Source organism: Nakaseomyces bracarensis (genome assembly GCF_045282275.1).
Source record: "Nakaseomyces bracarensis strain CBM3 chromosome Unknown Scaff3_0, whole genome shotgun sequence".
In the NCBI taxonomy this organism is placed as follows: domain Eukaryota; kingdom Fungi; phylum Ascomycota; class Saccharomycetes; order Saccharomycetales; family Saccharomycetaceae; genus Nakaseomyces; species Nakaseomyces bracarensis.
The window spans coordinates 342,758-360,847 of record NW_027263962.1 but is presented as its reverse complement, the minus strand read 5'-3'; the positions used below and the strand labels follow the sequence as shown (position 1 = coordinate 360,847).

Here is an 18,090-nt window from a genome sequence, read left to right as displayed (position 1 = left end):
GCTCTCTCTTCCCTCACTCTATGCCTCACATCACACAGTCTTACAAGAGAGGTCAGCTCACTATACACGTACGATTTACGCGTCACATAATTTCATTTTTAAAAAAATCATTTGTTCACGCGTCGGTAGGGTAATGTTTTAGTGATGTCCGGGTAATTATTATCCGGGTAACTTTATACATCCGGGTAACGTAAGACAATCCCAAGAAAGAAAAAAAAAAAAGGGAGGGCTTATATATATATGGAGAACTGGGGGAATATCGATTCGAATTCGATACATGTGGATAGTAATAGTAGTTGTCGTATGTTCTTAATGTTTACCAGCTTTTACTTACTTTCGAAAAACAATTCTATCTAGTCAGAACTACTTAAGGTTATATTAAGCACAAAAAAAAACAAACAAAAAGACTATGCAGGTACCCTTTACTGTGGTTGCGTCATTTCCGTACCAATCAGAGTACGAGGATGACTTGAATTTTGAGAAGGGACAAGTGATCAATGTCACTAATATCGAGGATGATGAGTGGTATTACGGTACTTATGAGGATGGGAGTAAGAGTGGTATATTTCCAAAGAGTTTCGTCACTGAAATGAGCACAGGTCCTGGAAAATCAGAAAATCAGGAACCAGTACAAGAACAAGAACAAGAACAAGAACAAGAACAAGAACAACAGCAACAGCAACAGCAAGAGCCACAAAAAGAACAGGCTCCACAACCACAACAAACTACACAGGAGGTTGTGACACCTAACATCCCTGGTTCAATGGCTGAAGAAGAAATTGAGGTGACCAAGAAACCGGAACTTCCTAAACCAGGTAAGATACCTATCCCAGCTGCAGTCAACCCTGATGAGATGCATGAAGAGGTTGTTAAATCCGAGGAGATTGACCTACCAAAAATGAGTCTTAAGGAGAGAATCTCAATGTTGCAAGAACAACAGAGACTTCAGGCTGAACGTGATGAGGAAATGATGAAAAAAAAAATGGAGAGAAAACATACTGAAGAGCTTGCCCATGACGAAGCTGTTAAGGAAGATGAAGCTACTGAGCTTCACAACACTGTTGATGATGCTCGTTCTCATGTATCTAGGTCACTTTCGAATGCCTCTAAACCACATTCCATCTCGGTTGATCACCATGATGAACACCACGAGGATCACCATGATGCAACGAGTATTCAAACATTAGAGAAAGACAATGATATTTCTTCACCAGTTGATATGGATGAAAACGAGAATACCAGTATGAATCCCCAAGAACCACCACATGGCGAAGCTACTGTAGTTGAGAGCACACCTGAATCCAAAGAACAAGACGAAGACGATGAAGATGAAGAAGATAGTGAAGAAGCACGTAGAGCAGCGCTAAGAAACAGAATGGCCAAATTGGCAGGTGCTGGAAGATTTGGAGGTCCAGTGGGTTTCAATCCATTCGGTATGCCAGCTCCAGCAGGAGGTGTCGATACAGCCCCAAAAAAAAAGAAATCTAAGGAGCCTAGTGAACCTGTTGAAGAACAGATGGAACACGCTAAACCAGTTCCTATCATGCCATTTGCCGATCCTAACATGAATCCTATTCTCAAGAAGATGACATCAACTGAAATGGAAAAAGAAGGATCTATGGAGACAGATGGTGACAGAAGCCATGCCCCACCACCAGTTCCACAGCCTGAAAAAAGTTTAGATCCAAGGAGCGGCTCTAATACCTCGCATGCTTATCATGAGCTATTAAGTGATCATAAATCTACTCATTCCATAGATGAAGATAAGTTTCATTCAGCCGAGGAATCCAAGGGATATGAATCATCTGCAGAAGAGAATGCTGATGACTTATCCTCTAAAAGAAATGCTGGTCCACAACTTGATAATGTAAAGGACATTAGTGAGAAGTCAGCAGAAATTGAGCAGGGACCAGCAATTAATATCCCAACGATTTCAGACGATTCATCAGACAGTTCTGACGAAGAAAAGGAAACAACAATTCCAGGTCCTCCTCAAGTTCCTCCCATCCCAGAAGTCTCTCTTCCTCAACATCCTCAAGTGCCACCTCATGTAACACCAAATCCTCCTACCAACTCTATGCCGCCACCACCTATACCTGCAGGCGCACCAGCTCCTCCAATGCCAGGTTCACATCCACATGCTCCGCCACCACCTGTACACCCTCAAGCCGATTTGACTAAAGAAACAGGTGATATTGATAACGATATTCCAGCAAGGCCTTTGCACCCACCATCTGAAAAGAAAATGGAAGGTGAACCAGAAGAACCTCCACATGTACCTATACCACCTATCCCTGTCATACCACCTCCTTCTGGACAAACTAAAGCTGCACCACCTCCACCTCCTCCAAGTGCTCCTTCAGCAGCTCCACAGATTCCAAGTAATGCAAGGCCCCCTATTCCTTCTCAAGGCCCACCAATACCTTCAAGCCATCCAGGCCCTCATGGAGCTCCTCCTCCACCTCCACCTCATGCAAATCAAACACCAGGTGGGGTTCCTCCTCCACCTCCCCCAGGACATAACCAAGATCAAAAACGACTACCAACTTCCAACCCATTTTCTCAGATTACTGGAGAAGGCAACGCACCTCCACCCCCACCTCCACATCCAGCAGCCGGTCCACCAGATATGTTTGCTGCTCCTCCAACGACCCAACTACGTGAAGTAAAGAGTGTTACTACATCTGAATTGGCAGAATCAGCTAGTATGATAACCATTCCTTTCAAAGACACTGATACCTGGTGGTTAGAAAAGACCGTTCCTCCTGCTTTATTAAATGCCAAGGTGAAATTTAACATGGAAGTTGAGGAAAATTTGATTAAAAAGAGACTAGGCCAACAATGGATTATTAGGGATTTTTACTTCTTATTTGAGAGTCTTGCGCAGATTGTTTTCACTGTAGCATACAATGTGGTTGATCCATCTAATTCGGCCATCACTCATCAGAAATATATACCTGCTCCTCAACCAGATGATTCGAAACTTGAGTCATATGCAGCAACTTTTAACCCCATTATCATCAAGAAAGCGCATGATGCTATCGGCGCTGAGACTAACAGTTTAGCTAAGCAAATAATTCATGAATTCCAAGGTAAAGCTATTCCAGATTTTGGTGGTAGAACCTTTGGTGTCCCATTAGTAAATTATAAGGCTCAGACACAAATTGATAATGCTGCGTTAAAGAAAGTTATCCCAGGTGACATCATGGTTATTAGAAAGGCAACGTTCGAAACGCACAAAAAACTAGGCAAGAAAGAGTTGATTTCAGTCGGTAACGATTCATCGCACATTGCTATAGTCACCGATTATGATTTTGCAAAGGATAAATTTAGAGTCATCGAAATCCATGACGGTAAAGTAGTGCAGTCAAGCTATAAGCCCCACCATATGAAATCAGGTAAACTAAAGGTGTTTAGAGTAGTGGGCCGGGATTATGTTGGCTGGTGAGTGCTTCTATGATGAATAACTCATCATCAACTCGATATATTATGTTCTTTTTATTCTTCCTTTTTCCTACACTACAAATGAACTGAAATGATTAAAATGCAATTCAAAACATCCTGCTTAAAAGTAAAATGTTATACTGAAATGAAAATTGTATGTACCTTTGATGAATCTATAAATGTATAAATAAATAATAAAAAACTACTATCAAATGTAAGAAGTGGTTTCACCAGATCATTAGCTATAGTAGTAACGTATCTTTTTTTTTTTTTCACTATGCGTTTTTCATTAAATCACATGCTGGTTCAAAGGTTTTGAGTAATACTTACTATACAAATAACCAATTTCTAGCACTAGCCTCTTTATTTCTTTTACATGCTGGCTCGTACTTGGAATGGAAGGTTACTGACCAATTTACGGATCAAGAAGGTTGGTGATGCCCAATTTCTAGAAAATTTCAATGGATATCATATAGTGGATGATTATTCTAGGCCAATACGTATCGAAAAAGGTAAGCTATCAAAGGAAGATGAGTTTGAATGGAGATTAGCTGGTGATAACACATTTTTGGTTCCAGATCGTGGAGGCTCTAGGCGTTCGGTAGGCAGTATCAAGGAGACTGTGGGAAAAGTCAAGGGACTGTTAGACCCAGTTTCTAAATTCCAATCAGAGGCCAGGATATTTGCTAATGAGTCTACATTATTCAAATGTGACCTATTTTTTCTTCAATACTATCCACCTGAGCATTTTCTGTCCATGTTTAGGAAAAGTAGACCATCTGTGATATGCAAACCTATCCAGGAGGTATTTGTCAATGGAAGAATAAAGCAAGACAATACGAAGTATTTCACAGTGCGCAATGAAGAGCTTCAACTAATATCGACAAACTTCCAAGCATTGGTCAACGATTCTAAGTCGAAGAAGCCCAAGGACTACGCTGTACATCGCAGGTCTTTGAGAGTAAACTTGAAAAAATGGTTTATAGAAGAGTGGTGCTCTCTCAAGGGACCAGAAGCGGTCGATGAACAAATCAGACTCACCTCACGAGGTATTGATGACTATACCTCGAAGAACTATAAGTATCTCGACAAAACAGGCCGTAGTAAACCCGGAATTGCCAAGGACGGCTACTATTTGTACTCGTGCATGCTGTTCCCAGACCGTATCAATGAGAAAGAGTATCAAGAACAGATAAAGAGATCAGTAAGAACAGTGGCTAAGATGCATTGGGATGATATATACAAGCCTGGTGGGAAGTTTGCTGGCAGATCCGAGAGCTGGGTTGAAAGAGCTAATAATAAAGTCAACGTCAAGTCGGTGAATACTTACTTAGCGCATGCAGAAGCACCTTATAGAGTTATCAATGAGGAATGACGTTGCGGACTAAGGTTTGGGGAAACTTTGTGTAATTATATTATCGTGTGTTGTTTCTTTTTCTATATATATTTATATTTATATTCATCGTCTACTCAAGTATTTCTTATAAGCTGTGAGTGCGACCGGGAAGTATATCACCAGGATAAACTTATCGAACGACTCCAGAGAGTCCGACATATGGAAGTTTGGAGTATTTAGGTTCAAAAGTAACAAGTAAAATTCACTTAAGAAGAGTACAGGAACAATGAAAAGGCTTATGAACTTCCAGTACGTGGTCTTGCGTTTGTGGTTTGGTCCACGTTTGAACAGCTTACACCAATGCTGGTATGATTCAAAGAGAGACAAAGCTATAATGAAACTGGAGTAGGCAGAAGTGCGCAACAGCGGAGCATGCTCGTAGTCGTCGTAGAAGTGTAGGTTCGCTATTACCAGTAGATAGTTCAGCGATTTGAGTGTGTTTCTGTTCAACACTCCACCAACGAAACCTCGGAAATAGACCCCCCATAGAATATCGAATATAGACGTCACGCCAAGCAGGTAGATTAGAAATTCATGGATTCCTCCGGGCAGGAACCGCGACCCAACCAATGGCATCAGCACGAGCCACCTTAATAGCAAGGCAAGGTACAGAAACGCACCTTGAAGTTGGTACAATTGGAATATCTTGTATATGAACATTCCTCCTAGTGTGTTTTGTTAATATCTTGTAGATATGTGGCCACCCCCCAGAAAGGATCAATATTAAACTGATACTATAATATAGGCCATTTTATGAAATTTGGTGAAATTTCGCCTCTTTGGGCCTTTAATCAGTGAAACGGATTTTGGGTAAGAAGCAATTGAACAAATAAAACTTTTGAAACAAGTTCAAGACTTTAATAATAGAGCTTCTGTGTCATCTTTCATAGCTTAAGCACACCCTAAAGTCATATAGCTGGGAAACAAGCAAAAAATGCTGAGGTATAAGAGTTTAGTTGTGCTGGCCTGTCTGGTGGGGCTAGTGTATTGTTTCACTAAGGAAGAGGTAGAGATGTTTCAATTGCAGAAGGAGATTGTGGATAAGTATGGAGGGAAGGTGTCTGATGGTTCTAGTATTGATTTCTATAAGTTTCTGAGACTCCCTGAAGGTCAGAAGTCTACTACGAAGCAGATCACCAAGAATTTGAGGAAGTTATCGAGGAAGTACCATCCGGATAAGAATCCAAAGTATAGGAAGCTATATGAAAGATTGAATGTTGCAACGAAGATTCTAGCGAATGAGTCTCTCCGTAAGACTTATGATTACTATTTGAAAAACGGGTTCCCGGACTACGACTTCAATAAAGGTGGGTTTTTCTTCCAAAGGGTTAAACCTGCCACTTGGTTCTTGGTTTTGTTTGTGTTTTTAGCAGCAAGTTTCATGCATTTGGTTATTATGAAACTACAGTACAAGTCCAACGTCAGAAGGATTACCAGTTTTATCCAGCAGTGTAAAGCTCAGGATGATACTGATGGTCTAGGGGAGAAACGATTGTTCTTCAAGCAACACGAAGAAGATCCAGGCAAAGAGTTGGTGCTACGCTTTGGTGATGTTTATGTTGTTGAAGAAGATGGCTCGGAATCACTAATCTCTGCTGATACCATCACTAAACCTACGATCTTTGACGCGTTAATATTTAGATTGCCCCTAAGCGCATGGAATCGTACATTTGGTAAGTTATTACCAGAAAGGAAACCTACTGACGAAGCTGGAAAGAACAATGCTGGTGGAATTACATTGGCAGAAGCTGTAGCTAAGGATAACGAGAAAGAAAAGAAAAATAAATCGGTTCAACCAAAATCTGGTCAGAAGAAGATGACTCTTCCTAATGGTAAGGTCATTTATTCCCGTAAGACTGAGTAAGATATGCTTATTATCTAATTTATAATATCAAAGTTATATAGAAATTCTAAGGACATTGACTATCGAAACATTGAATATATTGGTAATATTTTAACTAAAGGAACCGTTAAATGATAAAAATGAATACACAAAATAATAATGTATTATGTATATATAAATACAAAATAGCACTCGCATACGTACCTTCATATTTTATATAAACCTAAGGTAAATAAATAATTTGATGCTATCGACGATATTCGCCTCATTAAATTTATTATGCTAAGTTTTTATTCATAATCATGACGTTAGAGCCAGCTAGAAAAATATTCTAGTGTATTGTGCCTAGTAAAATCAAAGAGAGTCATTATAATAGTTTGTTTATTTTTCCTTTCAGTAACTGAATGTTGGGAGGCAATGAGGAAATTAATCAATGCTAATTATCGCTAACACCCAACAGCAAATAAAACATCTAGAAATAATAAAAAAAAAAAATTAGGAAGGATGGTTATGTTAAGAATAAATAAGAAAAAAGGTGATCAACAAATGCTAGCTGTTAGCTGTTCAATAAGGCTTGGGGGTTTAAATTTTTGAGCTGAAGACCAAAATGCTACTGTGTTTCTTCATTACCATCTTGATCATCGTATGGAGGGCCTAATATAATAACACCTTTAGCAGAGTTTTGATTATCTACATCCTGCTGTGCTTTCATTATCAACATATCCCGTAATTTGGTATGTAGATCAGACTCTGTGGAAAGTGATAGTTGTTCTTCAAGGTTTTCGACATTAATTAACTTCCCTCCAGATTCATCACTTTCCTCATCATAACCGAGATAACTTCCATCATTTATTTGAGGAATAATATTCCCATTACCGTCTTCAACAAAATTACCTCCACCTAAAATCTTAGAGTACATCAGCCTTGTATGGTTCAATACTTCTTCAGAATAATACTGCCAATCAGATTCTTGTAAGCAATCTTGGATATCAGGAGATATTAACTCGACCTTGTATAGTTTGGAAAACTTCACAACTTCTTCAGCGATTAATACTAGGTGTCCCATATATCCTAGGTTAGTATTTTTCTTTTCATAAAACTTATAAGAGTGCTGGTACCCTTCTAATATAAAATCTTTAGTGATTTTAAAGTCCCTCAGTTTGGCTGCCACTGAAGCTTCTTCAGGCATATACATGAATGAACCTTTCAAGTTAAATAAAGAGAAGACCAAAAACGAGTTATAAGAAAAATCCATCCTGCCGTTGAATATTTGTTGAATTATATCAAATATAACATTATGCCAAAAATTATTCCAAGGATGGTTTAAGAACAAAGACATGATTTTTGGTATTATCTGAGAGTCATATAAGTTAATTTTGAATAAATCACCAATAGTTGGATTTGTACGTAATTTATTATTTTGTTCCTCGTTGATATAAGGTATATCAAATGTTTCATCAATTTCATCATTTTCATCAGTATTTACATTTAAAAATTCATCTTCGCTGGAATCATTATCATTATCTGTTTTTCCATCATCAACTTTGTTATCTATTGATGAAGTAGAGCTTTTGGAAGGTTCGGGAGTTATAGTCAGTTCATTTAATGCATCCTGTAGTTGAAAAGTAATACGTTTTCTAACCTGATCACGTACTCTCGCTATTCTCTCAGCTCTTTTTGTATTTAAAAGTCCCATATTTGAGCAATGAAGTAGTTCCGCAATTAATTCTACGATCTTGAACCTCTCAAAACCAATAGGTATAAATTCTTCATTCATTTGATTCGTTAGCATATGTTCAGAGTCATTGGTATCATTAATATCATCAATTATCTCAAATAGTTTAGGTAGATGGGTCGCAAATCTCCTTAACAGATAACCTAGGAATATTGGGTCCCTATCGGAAGGAGGATGAGATTCTACTGTAGTGTCTAATAGATTGATTTGGTCATAATCCGAGTTGTTCTTTCTTATTAATTCAATTACAATAGAAATTGTGGTGTTCAGAGCAGCACCTCTTTCTTCAAAAATTACCTTTATCATCCTATCAATACATTTGGGAGATGCTAGCCTTCTTGTCAATGAGTTTGGCCCAATTGACAATTCATCTAAAGGAGCATTGGCAGAAATAACAATTAAAGCCTTCAGGAAGTCGCAAACACAAGCCTGTATATCGGGTGAGTATAGCTTATTATTGAGGAAATCTAGTAATTTATCGATAAGCTTTTGGTCAGAGACCAACTCGATTACCCCGGTAGGAGATTCGATTTTATCCGTAGAGATTAGCTTCAGAAAGAAGTCCATTAACAAAGCGATATCGACATGTTTCAACATTAGATCTACTAAATCTTTTTGAGATCTAATAAAGTTTAAGTATTGGTCCTGTCTAGTCAATAGGAGATTTTGGTTAACCTTCAAAAAGATTGGGATTAATGGCGAACGTTCATATGCAAAATTTTTATGTTTTAGTAAAAACCATATCCTTTCTAGGTAAGTCTTATTTTTCACGATAGACTCTGTAATTAGCCATATATCAAGAGAAAGAACATCTGAGATTAAGTTTGCTCTTGATAGGTATTCGTCTTCATCTTCTGGTGACTCGCTTATTATCTTATTGAAGTCCATGGACCTGTCATCCTCCGGCATAGGGCTGCTGCCTCTAGAAGATACAGCTTTGCCATCAAAGTCATCATCTATGTCTTCGATTTTGAACTGGTCTACGCAGAAAACCAATTGGTCCAACAAATATTGAATATTTTCTACCCTTTCTCCATCCCCATCCTTGAAAAAGAAACCAAAACAAATGAAGTCCAATAGGCTCTTATTCTGAGCAGCCAACTCGTTCAGTAATTCAGATTCTCTCAGCATTCTATCTATAAAAGAGTTGTCTAGTTTTTGCAGAGACATGTCAGGGACTATTGGTTCTGTAGCATCCTTCAGATTCATCGAAGTCGTCGATTGCGACGAAGAAGAATTACTAGAACTACTAATCTCATCACTGCTATTACTGCCACTGCTAGTGCTGCTACCACTATCACTACTTATCATATCTCCGTTAGTTTCATCTTCCTCTTCATCATCCTCGTCCTCGTCCTCTTCCTCGCTACTATTTCTGGCATTAGTAGTTGTAGTGGTAAATCCATTACTATCAACATGTCCCGAACCGATACTATCTGAGTCAACATCGTTGTTGTCACTGTCATTGTCATGGTCATTTTCATTATTGTTCCTCAAGTCCTTACTCCGACTCAACGGCACATCCTTAATCTCATTTTCATGTTCATTTTGATCGTGTTCATGTTCATCCGGTTTCCTTTGTTTCTTATGTGCACTACTCTTTCTTTTATCCTCCCGTACCCGTTTTCCTTCGAGACTTGCCTTAAACACACTGGGTATCTGCACATCCTCCCTCTCTAACCTATGTAAAACTGCCAAGTACTGCTCTAATATCTTATCGATATCAGAATGTGGCGATGTCTGCCCAAATGGCCAAAATGACATTGTTATTCGGTAGTTATATTCTAATTCAACGGTCTTTGTTTGTTTCTTTGTTTGTTTCTTTTGTCCTCACTTAGAGCTAATTGATCCTCTATATTTATCAAAACAACTTGTTCTACCTATTTCAAAACAACCCTTTATTTTATTTTGTCCACTCTCTTTCAGTTTTCAATGATTCATACAAGAAGAAGGGAATATTCACAAGTAAAAAATTTCTTCCTTTTACTTCCTCTAACTCACTAACTCACTAACTCACTAACTCACTAACTCTCTTACTCAAACTCAAAATCTAACTCTTCAACTCTCTAAGTCTTCAAGCTCCTCGACTCTAATTGTTTTGAAGAAGCTGCTGCTCAAAAAACCTTTAAAATAAAATTGAACCTAATTCGTGGAACTTGCTTTTGCTTTTTCAAAATTAAAAAATATTATAGAAAGAAAGTCCCTACTCTCGCCTCCTTCACACTAAGGCTCTGTCTCTCTATCTCTCTCTCTCTCCCTCAATGAAAGTCACGATATAATCAATACGTGGTCTGTGATAACGTTTTTACTCCTGAATACACCCCTCCTCCCAATAGAAAGCAACACAATTTACACTAACTCTACCTAGATCTAACATATAATTATAATACTAGAATTATATTTATATATTTGATATAATCAAAAACTTGAATACTTTTTAATGTCACAAATGGAAAGCAAAACACATATTGAAGAGATATTCTTGTACGATACTAATCATTAAGTATATACTTGTACACGCTATTATCACGTTATGCCCTCGTATAGTGTAGTATCCGTTCATACGTATTAATCACTTTATGTGTTCGTATAAACACATATATCAGCATACGATCAGTCATGTGCAGTTTTATATATGCTCATATACGGTTGATACATCGTGATCTGAACGTTAATAACGATCCTCGGCTCTTATAATTTTTTTTTTCCTATTTTTAGGTAATGGGCTTTCACATGACATCATCACAAAAGTATTTATATATTTATACAGTTTATTATATTTATATATATTTTACAGTGATATATGTATACATACATTCAAGTACTTGATATATAATATTACACTACATATAACGGGACTTTTTTTTTTTAGACTTAGTTTTTTAATAAGACAAAACAAGACAGAAATAAGATATTCATGACTAGGGTGGCTATTACTTTGTTGATGGCATGCTCTGTGCTACTATCTGTTGGGGTGATATACATGGGGCATCCGATGGTTATGCACAGTTGTGAGTTGGTGCAGAGAGATGGTATATTCAGTGGGAATATGACTTATATGGATATAGGGCAAGGTAGTGGAGTGCTGCGGTTCTTTGAGCTCGTATACCGTGGTTTGATCCGGTTCATCAAGAACAACAAGTTGTGTTGCACTATACATAGGAAGCTGGGGCCTATCTTACAGAACCTCAGGATATTGATACACTATCTGCGACCCTTGACCCAGCGGGCCACGAGTTCCTTTAATGATGGGTTTGCCATCTTAAAGAATAACTTCGAAGGTGTACGGTTCTATGAAGGGAACTCGGTGCTGGCCCTGTTGAATGGTGGGGCTATCAGTGACGACGAGGATGAGGACGAGGAAGAGGAAGAGGTGAGAAAGAACGGAAAGAAGCTGGCGAGGCCGTATAGTAAAAGAAGCACCGCAGAGGAAGTCATGGATGCTGTACTCAGCGACAGCGTAGATATAACACTGCAGAAGAGCTCAGACAACGTTGCTGTGTTCCCGCATATAGACGAGGTTATTGCTATAGACGCCCTGCTGGCTAACGGAGGTTTTGGGCTGTGGCAGCACACCATATCAAGGAAGTTCTCATCTGCACAGAGAATTCTAAGAAAAGAGGTCAAGGATGCCCTTGTGGACCACGTACGGAGAGGAGACCTTGAGTTTAATGACCAGCTAAAGAACATACATGATGAGATGGTAGAAATCATCGATACTTTATCTAAGACTATCCAAGACATTAACTGCACCATGATATATGACGAGAACACCGACAGCGTGTTCTATTATGACTACACCGGTACCAAATTACTAGACTCATACATTACCAGACCATTAATTACGCATCATTTCAATACAGCCGAGGCTAAATTTGAAGAGCTCCTCGATTTCATCAAAGTTAAAATGCAGTCCTTCGTCAAGGAGGCACACAGTTCCGCAGAAACAGTACGAAAAGAATCTGTTGAGGCGTACGAGGAATGGGGGGACACATTTTTCACAGAATGGTCGAAATACATGGCATTTAGAGATATCTACGAAGACGAAGAAGATCGTCAGCGAGTCGACGGCCATAAAGAAGAGGCGGATGAAGAGATCGAACAGATTTACGAAGATTGGTTCAAATTTACAACACATAAAAAGGAGATTATAGATTTCAGAAACACACTACAACACCTAGAACTCGATACCAAACCAATAGACACGTACGTTTCAAAGCTTGAGTCGCAGCTAGACGCCATACAAGACCTCTACACAGACCAATTGTCTACCCTTAGAATCCAAGCAGATAAACTCTTCAAGGCCAGAGACCAAAAAGAAGCATCGATGTTCAAGAACTAGATATATAGCATTTATATAGTATAATAATATAGATTAATATGGCGAATCATATCAAGGTTATCAGACAAATGCAACATAGTCTTACCAATGCTGTAATTAAATAAGGGTCTTGGATTTGGGCTTGTAGCTCGTATAGCCTTTTTAATGTCCGTGCGCACGGCCCTATGAAAAAAAAATTTTTTTTGGGTTTTGAAAAATTTCATATGCTCATCGCTGCTCGAGGGAAGTATATAAAATATTGATATATTCGTTTCTCGTAAGTCCCTCTTTCTCTTGTATATCAATTCGTTTTGTTTTGGTAGTTATTTACATCTACACACACACATTACATAGAAACAACAAAAACGAAAAATATGTCTGCTCCAGCTCAAAACTATAAAGTTGCTGATATCTCTCTAGCTGCCTTCGGTAGAAAGGAAATTGAATTGGCTGAACATGAAATGCCAGGTTTGATGGCTATCAGAGAAGCCTACGGTGCTGTTCAACCATTGAAGGGTGCCAGAGTTGCTGGTTGTTTGCACATGACCATCCAAACTGCTGTTTTGATTGAAACTTTGGTTGCTTTGGGTGCTGAGGTTACCTGGTCTTCTTGTAACATTTACTCTACTCAAGACCATGCTGCTGCTGCCATTGCTGCCTCTGGTGTCCCAGTTTTCGCCTGGAAGGGTGAGACCGAGGAGGAATACATGTGGTGTATTGAACAACAATTGTTCGCCTTCAAGGACAACAAGAAGTTGAACTTGATCTTGGATGACGGTGGTGACTTGACCTCTTTTGTCCACGACAAGTACCCAGAAATGTTGGAAGACTGTTTCGGTCTATCCGAGGAAACCACCACCGGTGTCCACCACTTGTACAAGATGATGAGAGACGGTAAGTTGAAGGTCCCAGCCATCAACGTTAACGACTCCGTCACCAAGTCCAAGTTCGACAACTTGTACGGTTGCAGAGAATCCTTGATTGATGGTATCAAGAGAGCTACTGACGTCATGTTGGCTGGTAAGGTCGCTGTCGTTGCTGGTTACGGTGATGTCGGTAAGGGTTGTGCTGCTGCCTTGAGAGGTATGGGTGCTCGTGTTATCGTCACTGAAATTGACCCAATTAACGCTTTGCAAGCTGCTATGGAAGGTTACCAAGTTGCTACTATGGAACAAGTTGCTTCCATCGGTCAAGTTTTCGTTACCACCACTGGTTGTAGAGATATCATCACCGGTAAGCACTTCATTGAAATGCCAGAAGATGCTATCGTCTGTAACATTGGTCACTTCGACATTGAAATCGATGTCGCTTGGTTGAAGGCCAATGCTAAGGAATGTATCAACATCAAGCCACAAGTCGACCGTTACTTGATGTCCTCTGGTAGACACATCATCTTGTTGGCTAACGGTAGATTGGTTAACTTGGGTTGTGCCACTGGTCACTCCTCTTTCGTCATGTCTTGTTCTTTCTCCAACCAAGTCTTGGCTCAAATTGCTTTGTTCAAGGCTGACGACAAGGCTTTCAGAACCAAGTTCGTTGAATTCGAAAAGACTGGTCCTTTCGAAGTCGGTGTCCACGTCTTGCCAAAGATCTTGGACGAAGCTGTTGCTAAGTTCCACTTGGGTAAGTTGGGTGTCCAAATGACCACCTTGACTGACGCTCAATCTGAATACTTGAGTATCCCACAACAAGGTCCATACAAGGCTGACCACTACAGATACTAAGAATCTCTATCAAATAAAAAAATAAGATAGAAAGGGTCCGAAAAAAAAATATCAAAAAAAAAATTAAGAGATGTTATTTTTTATTGTATTATAATTTTGTGATAAATCACCTCTAACCTATCTCTTTTTTTTGGTTGTTTTTTTCCTCTCCCTTTTTACTTATTATTATTTTTCTAACGCCTTTTAATTTTTATTTTATTTTTTAATTCAACATTGATTTACTATTCAACATTACATTTACATTTGTTCTTGAAATATTTTTACGACTACATTTTCCTGAGTGATATTTTATCATAAAATACTTTCAAGATTCATTATAGGACATATTCTACGGTTATTATAAAAAAGGAATAACATTAAATTCTCAAACTTCAAATCGAAGTGACATTTAATTTTATTTCTTACTCTTTGTTTTTTTTTATTTCCCAAACCCTATTTTACTTTTATTTTTTTTATTCCACATATTATAACTTTAGAAGTAAATACTTGTTTTTATAAATAGCAAATAATAAGATATTCAACTATCCAAAAAAGATATACAGAAGAAGAAGAAGAAAAGAAATATTAATATAATACCTTAATAAATCATTTGATATTATATTGTGTGATAAATGAATAGCCGCAATCACAGTTATATTACTTCCTAATTGGGATATATGATATCGAGTTAGGTAAGCACGAAAAATTATATATTATATGACCAAGTTAGGAAACTAATTTAAAAAAAAATGTTGCAGGGTAATCATATAAATTACTCGATATGGGCAGTAATAAATCTACTTTACCCGATTAGGATAATGATATGCGAAAAATTAAAGAAACTAATAAAATTAGATGAAAGGGCCAAAAGCTCAGCCATTTCGCGAAAAAGCCATGGCTGAGCTTCGTCCTTTTAAAGGACTGCTATTTTTATATTTTCGTGATTATCAAATGGCTAAATTAGCGTTGTTAAATTAATTAACTGGATAATGCCGTGTCATTAGCAAGTGATGCAACTTCCGGATTCTAAATATATAAAGACTCCGTGAGTATTTGATGTATTTTCCTTTTCCTTTTCCTTTCCCTTTGTAATCATCTTAAATTCATAATACTGCTAAATATAGATATACATAATACAACAACATTATACAATGATATATCAGTTGCTAGCTGCTATAACAATTTTCGCTCAAGTTCTTAGGGTTCAAGCTCTGGATGAGCCTATCTACTGTAACGCTACTTCCCAATGCCCAGAGGAGTACCCATGTTGTTCCAGTTTCGGTCAATGTGGTACTGGTCAATACTGTGTGAACAGTTGTAACCCTAGGTATTCCTTCACTGTTGACTCCTGTATTGCTATGCCAATCTGTAAGGACATGAACACTAAATTCAATAACAACTACACCAGTAAAGTGCTAGATGCCAATACCTATTTGGGTAACGCTTCTGCTGGTGACTGGACATACAGTGGTTACCTGATTGACTACCCTGATGAGGAGAGTATTATCTTGGCTATGCCAAAGAACTCAGGTGGTTCCGTCTTGTCTAGCACAAGATACATGTGGTACGGTAAGATGTCCGCTAAGCTGAAGACCTCCCACTTGGGTGGTGTGGTCACTGCGTTCATCATGTTTTCTGATGTTCAAGATGAAGTCGATTTTGAATTTGTCGGTGCCGATCTTGGAACTGTCCAGACCAACTATTATTTCCAAGGTATTTTGAATTACACCAACAGTGCTAACCTTACCGCTTCGGACACATTCGAAAACTTCCACACTTATGAAGTAGACTGGCATCCAGATTATATTACATGGTCTGTCGATGGTGTTGTGGGTAGAACTTTGTACAAGAATGCCACATACAACGACACTACCGGCGAATACCAATTCCCTCAAACTCCAGCAAAGGTCCAATTATCTCTATGGCCAGGTGGTAACGCTACTAACGCACCAGGTACTATCGCTTGGGCTGGTGGTGCTATTAACTGGGATGCTCCAGATATTCAAGACCCAGGTTACTACTATATGGTACTACAAGAAGCTAATATTACTTGTTACGACCCACCTTCTGGTGCAACCATAAACGGTTCCAAGTCCTATGTTTACACTAATAAGGATAACTTCACAGAAGATAGTGTTGTCATCTCAGACAAAGACTATGTTTTAGATAACAGTGGTGCTAATGGTGCCGATTTAAATAAGGGCAAAGTCTCCTCTTCTTCGATGGCATCATCATCTACTCAATCGTCTTCCTCTATGGCCTCATCTGCGTCCTCTTTCCACAACACCTCTTCTTCTTTCTCTAACTCTACTTCAATGAGTTCAACTAGTTCCTACAGCAACTCTTCGTCTTCCATTTCTGACTCCAGTATTAGTTCTGTGGACTTAACATCTATCACATCTGGAAAGACTTCGTCAACTGGTTCTTCTGAGTCCAGTTCTAGATCGAGTTCTAGAAGGTCTTCCTCTTCTAATCAAGGCACTAATGGTGCCTCCAGCGCATCAATTACCAGTTTCGGTTCCATTCTAGCGTTTGTACTAACTTTGTTGGTATAATCCTGACTGAAAACCAATTTTGTCATGACTTTTGAAGTTAATAATTTGCATTGTTTTGTTTGAGTAATTTGTAATACCATTTTTTTGTAATAGTTGCTAATAAGTAATATCCTGTAATATATATAGCATTCTCTAAAGCATAATCTACTTAAATAACTCTAAATTTAATCTAGTTGGATTTTAATTTTTTTTAGGATTTTTAGATAAATCAAACAGAATTATATCTCCAAAATCATCATTACATGAACACCCAAACATTAAATTACGAAGTTCTGCTTTACATAGTATTTTTTTTTAATACAAAAGTTCTTTCTTAGTATAATAAATTAAGGATATTATTTTATAGTAATGTGTAAATATATATTATTTAAATTTATTTAAGTAAGGTATTCGCATATGACAATTATAGGTATTTCCGGTGATGACGATGAAATAGAGCTCTCAAGCGAGATGGACGTTTCAAAAGAAAATTTAGAGTGTCGCTTAGATCAAGTTTCTGACAAAATGGGTTGGACAAGCATAACCAGCTGGGTTTTTGTCTAGGTAAATTTGGTGGTAGTCCTCAGCTTCGTAGAAGTTCTTAATTGGGTTAACCTCAGTTATGATCTTGTTACGCCACTTTGGTTGCCACTCTTCCTTTAGCTTCTTGGCCTCTTCGAAATCTTCAGGAGTATGAGTGAAAATAGCACTTCTGTACTGGGTACCAACGTCAGGACCTTGTGCATTTAGTGTAGTTGGGTCATGGATTCTAAAGAAGAAGTCAAGCAAATCCTTCAAGGAGCACTTCTTAGGATCGTAAGAGATTTGCAAAACTTCACAGAAGTTAGTATCACCTTTGCAGACTCTCTCATAGGTAACTTTGTTCAAAATGTCCTTAGAAGCCTCATTACCATTGGCATACCCGACTTTACAGTCCTTTATCTTGTCTCCCAAGTGCTTTCTGTAAATATGCTCAGTACCCCAGAAACAACCGGCACCAATGGTTACCAATTTGTCAGTAGATGGATCGTATTTGATGTTGTTGGCAATAACTTTACTCATTTTGCTATGTTGACGTTTTAATATGAACATTTAAGAGAATATTATCAAAGAA

At 38.2% G+C, this 18,090-nt stretch overlaps 9 protein-coding genes across 9 annotated transcripts; 6 read left to right on the top strand and 3 right to left on the bottom strand.

Moving 5' to 3' along the window:
- Nucleotides 1–409: 409 nt before the first annotated feature.
- BBC1 (Bbc1p) lies at nucleotides 410–3,448 on the top strand (the record flags this gene model as incomplete). The annotated part of the gene is made up of 1 exon (XM_071050649.1): nucleotides 410–3,448. The coding sequence occupies one exon, from the start codon at nucleotides 410–412 to the stop codon at nucleotides 3,446–3,448; it is 3,039 nt and encodes a 1,012-aa protein (XP_070908439.1).
- Nucleotides 3,449–3,820: 372 nt separating this feature from the next.
- PET130 (Pet130p) lies at nucleotides 3,821–4,819 on the top strand (the record flags this gene model as incomplete). The annotated part of the gene is made up of 1 exon (XM_071050648.1): nucleotides 3,821–4,819. One exon carries the CDS (start codon nucleotides 3,821–3,823, stop codon nucleotides 4,817–4,819), a length of 999 nt encoding a protein of 332 aa, XP_070908438.1.
- Nucleotides 4,820–4,903: 84 nt separating this feature from the next.
- KEG1 (Keg1p) lies at nucleotides 4,904–5,500 on the bottom strand (the record flags this gene model as incomplete). The annotated part of the gene is made up of 1 exon (XM_071050647.1): nucleotides 4,904–5,500. One exon carries the CDS (start codon nucleotides 5,498–5,500, stop codon nucleotides 4,904–4,906), a length of 597 nt encoding a protein of 198 aa, XP_070908437.1.
- Nucleotides 5,501–5,774: 274 nt separating this feature from the next.
- ERJ5 (Erj5p) lies at nucleotides 5,775–6,704 on the top strand (the record flags this gene model as incomplete). The annotated part of the gene is made up of 1 exon (XM_071050646.1): nucleotides 5,775–6,704. One exon carries the CDS (start codon nucleotides 5,775–5,777, stop codon nucleotides 6,702–6,704), a length of 930 nt encoding a protein of 309 aa, XP_070908436.1.
- A 589-nt stretch (nucleotides 6,705–7,293) lies between these two features.
- SAP155 (Sap155p) lies at nucleotides 7,294–10,182 on the bottom strand (the record flags this gene model as incomplete). Its single annotated transcript, XM_071050645.1, has 1 exon — nucleotides 7,294–10,182. The coding sequence occupies one exon, from the start codon at nucleotides 10,180–10,182 to the stop codon at nucleotides 7,294–7,296; it is 2,889 nt and encodes a 962-aa protein (XP_070908435.1).
- A 1,153-nt stretch (nucleotides 10,183–11,335) lies between these two features.
- On the top strand, nucleotides 11,336–12,760 carry OSW7 (Osw7p; the record flags this gene model as incomplete). Its single annotated transcript, XM_071050644.1, has 1 exon — nucleotides 11,336–12,760. One exon carries the CDS (start codon nucleotides 11,336–11,338, stop codon nucleotides 12,758–12,760), a length of 1,425 nt encoding a protein of 474 aa, XP_070908434.1.
- Nucleotides 12,761–13,113: 353 nt separating this feature from the next.
- On the top strand, nucleotides 13,114–14,463 carry SAH1 (adenosylhomocysteinase; the record flags this gene model as incomplete). The annotated part of the gene is made up of 1 exon (XM_071050643.1): nucleotides 13,114–14,463. The coding sequence occupies one exon, from the start codon at nucleotides 13,114–13,116 to the stop codon at nucleotides 14,461–14,463; it is 1,350 nt and encodes a 449-aa protein (XP_070908433.1).
- A 1,130-nt stretch (nucleotides 14,464–15,593) lies between these two features.
- On the top strand, nucleotides 15,594–16,997 carry RNJ42_00472 (putative glycosidase CRH2; the record flags this gene model as incomplete). Its single annotated transcript, XM_071050642.1, has 1 exon — nucleotides 15,594–16,997. The coding sequence occupies one exon, from the start codon at nucleotides 15,594–15,596 to the stop codon at nucleotides 16,995–16,997; it is 1,404 nt and encodes a 467-aa protein (XP_070908432.1).
- A 483-nt stretch (nucleotides 16,998–17,480) lies between these two features.
- On the bottom strand, nucleotides 17,481–18,038 carry MXR1 (peptide-methionine-S-sulfoxide reductase; the record flags this gene model as incomplete). The annotated part of the gene is made up of 1 exon (XM_071050641.1): nucleotides 17,481–18,038. One exon carries the CDS (start codon nucleotides 18,036–18,038, stop codon nucleotides 17,481–17,483), a length of 558 nt encoding a protein of 185 aa, XP_070908431.1.
- Nucleotides 18,039–18,090: the final 52 nt, after the last annotated feature.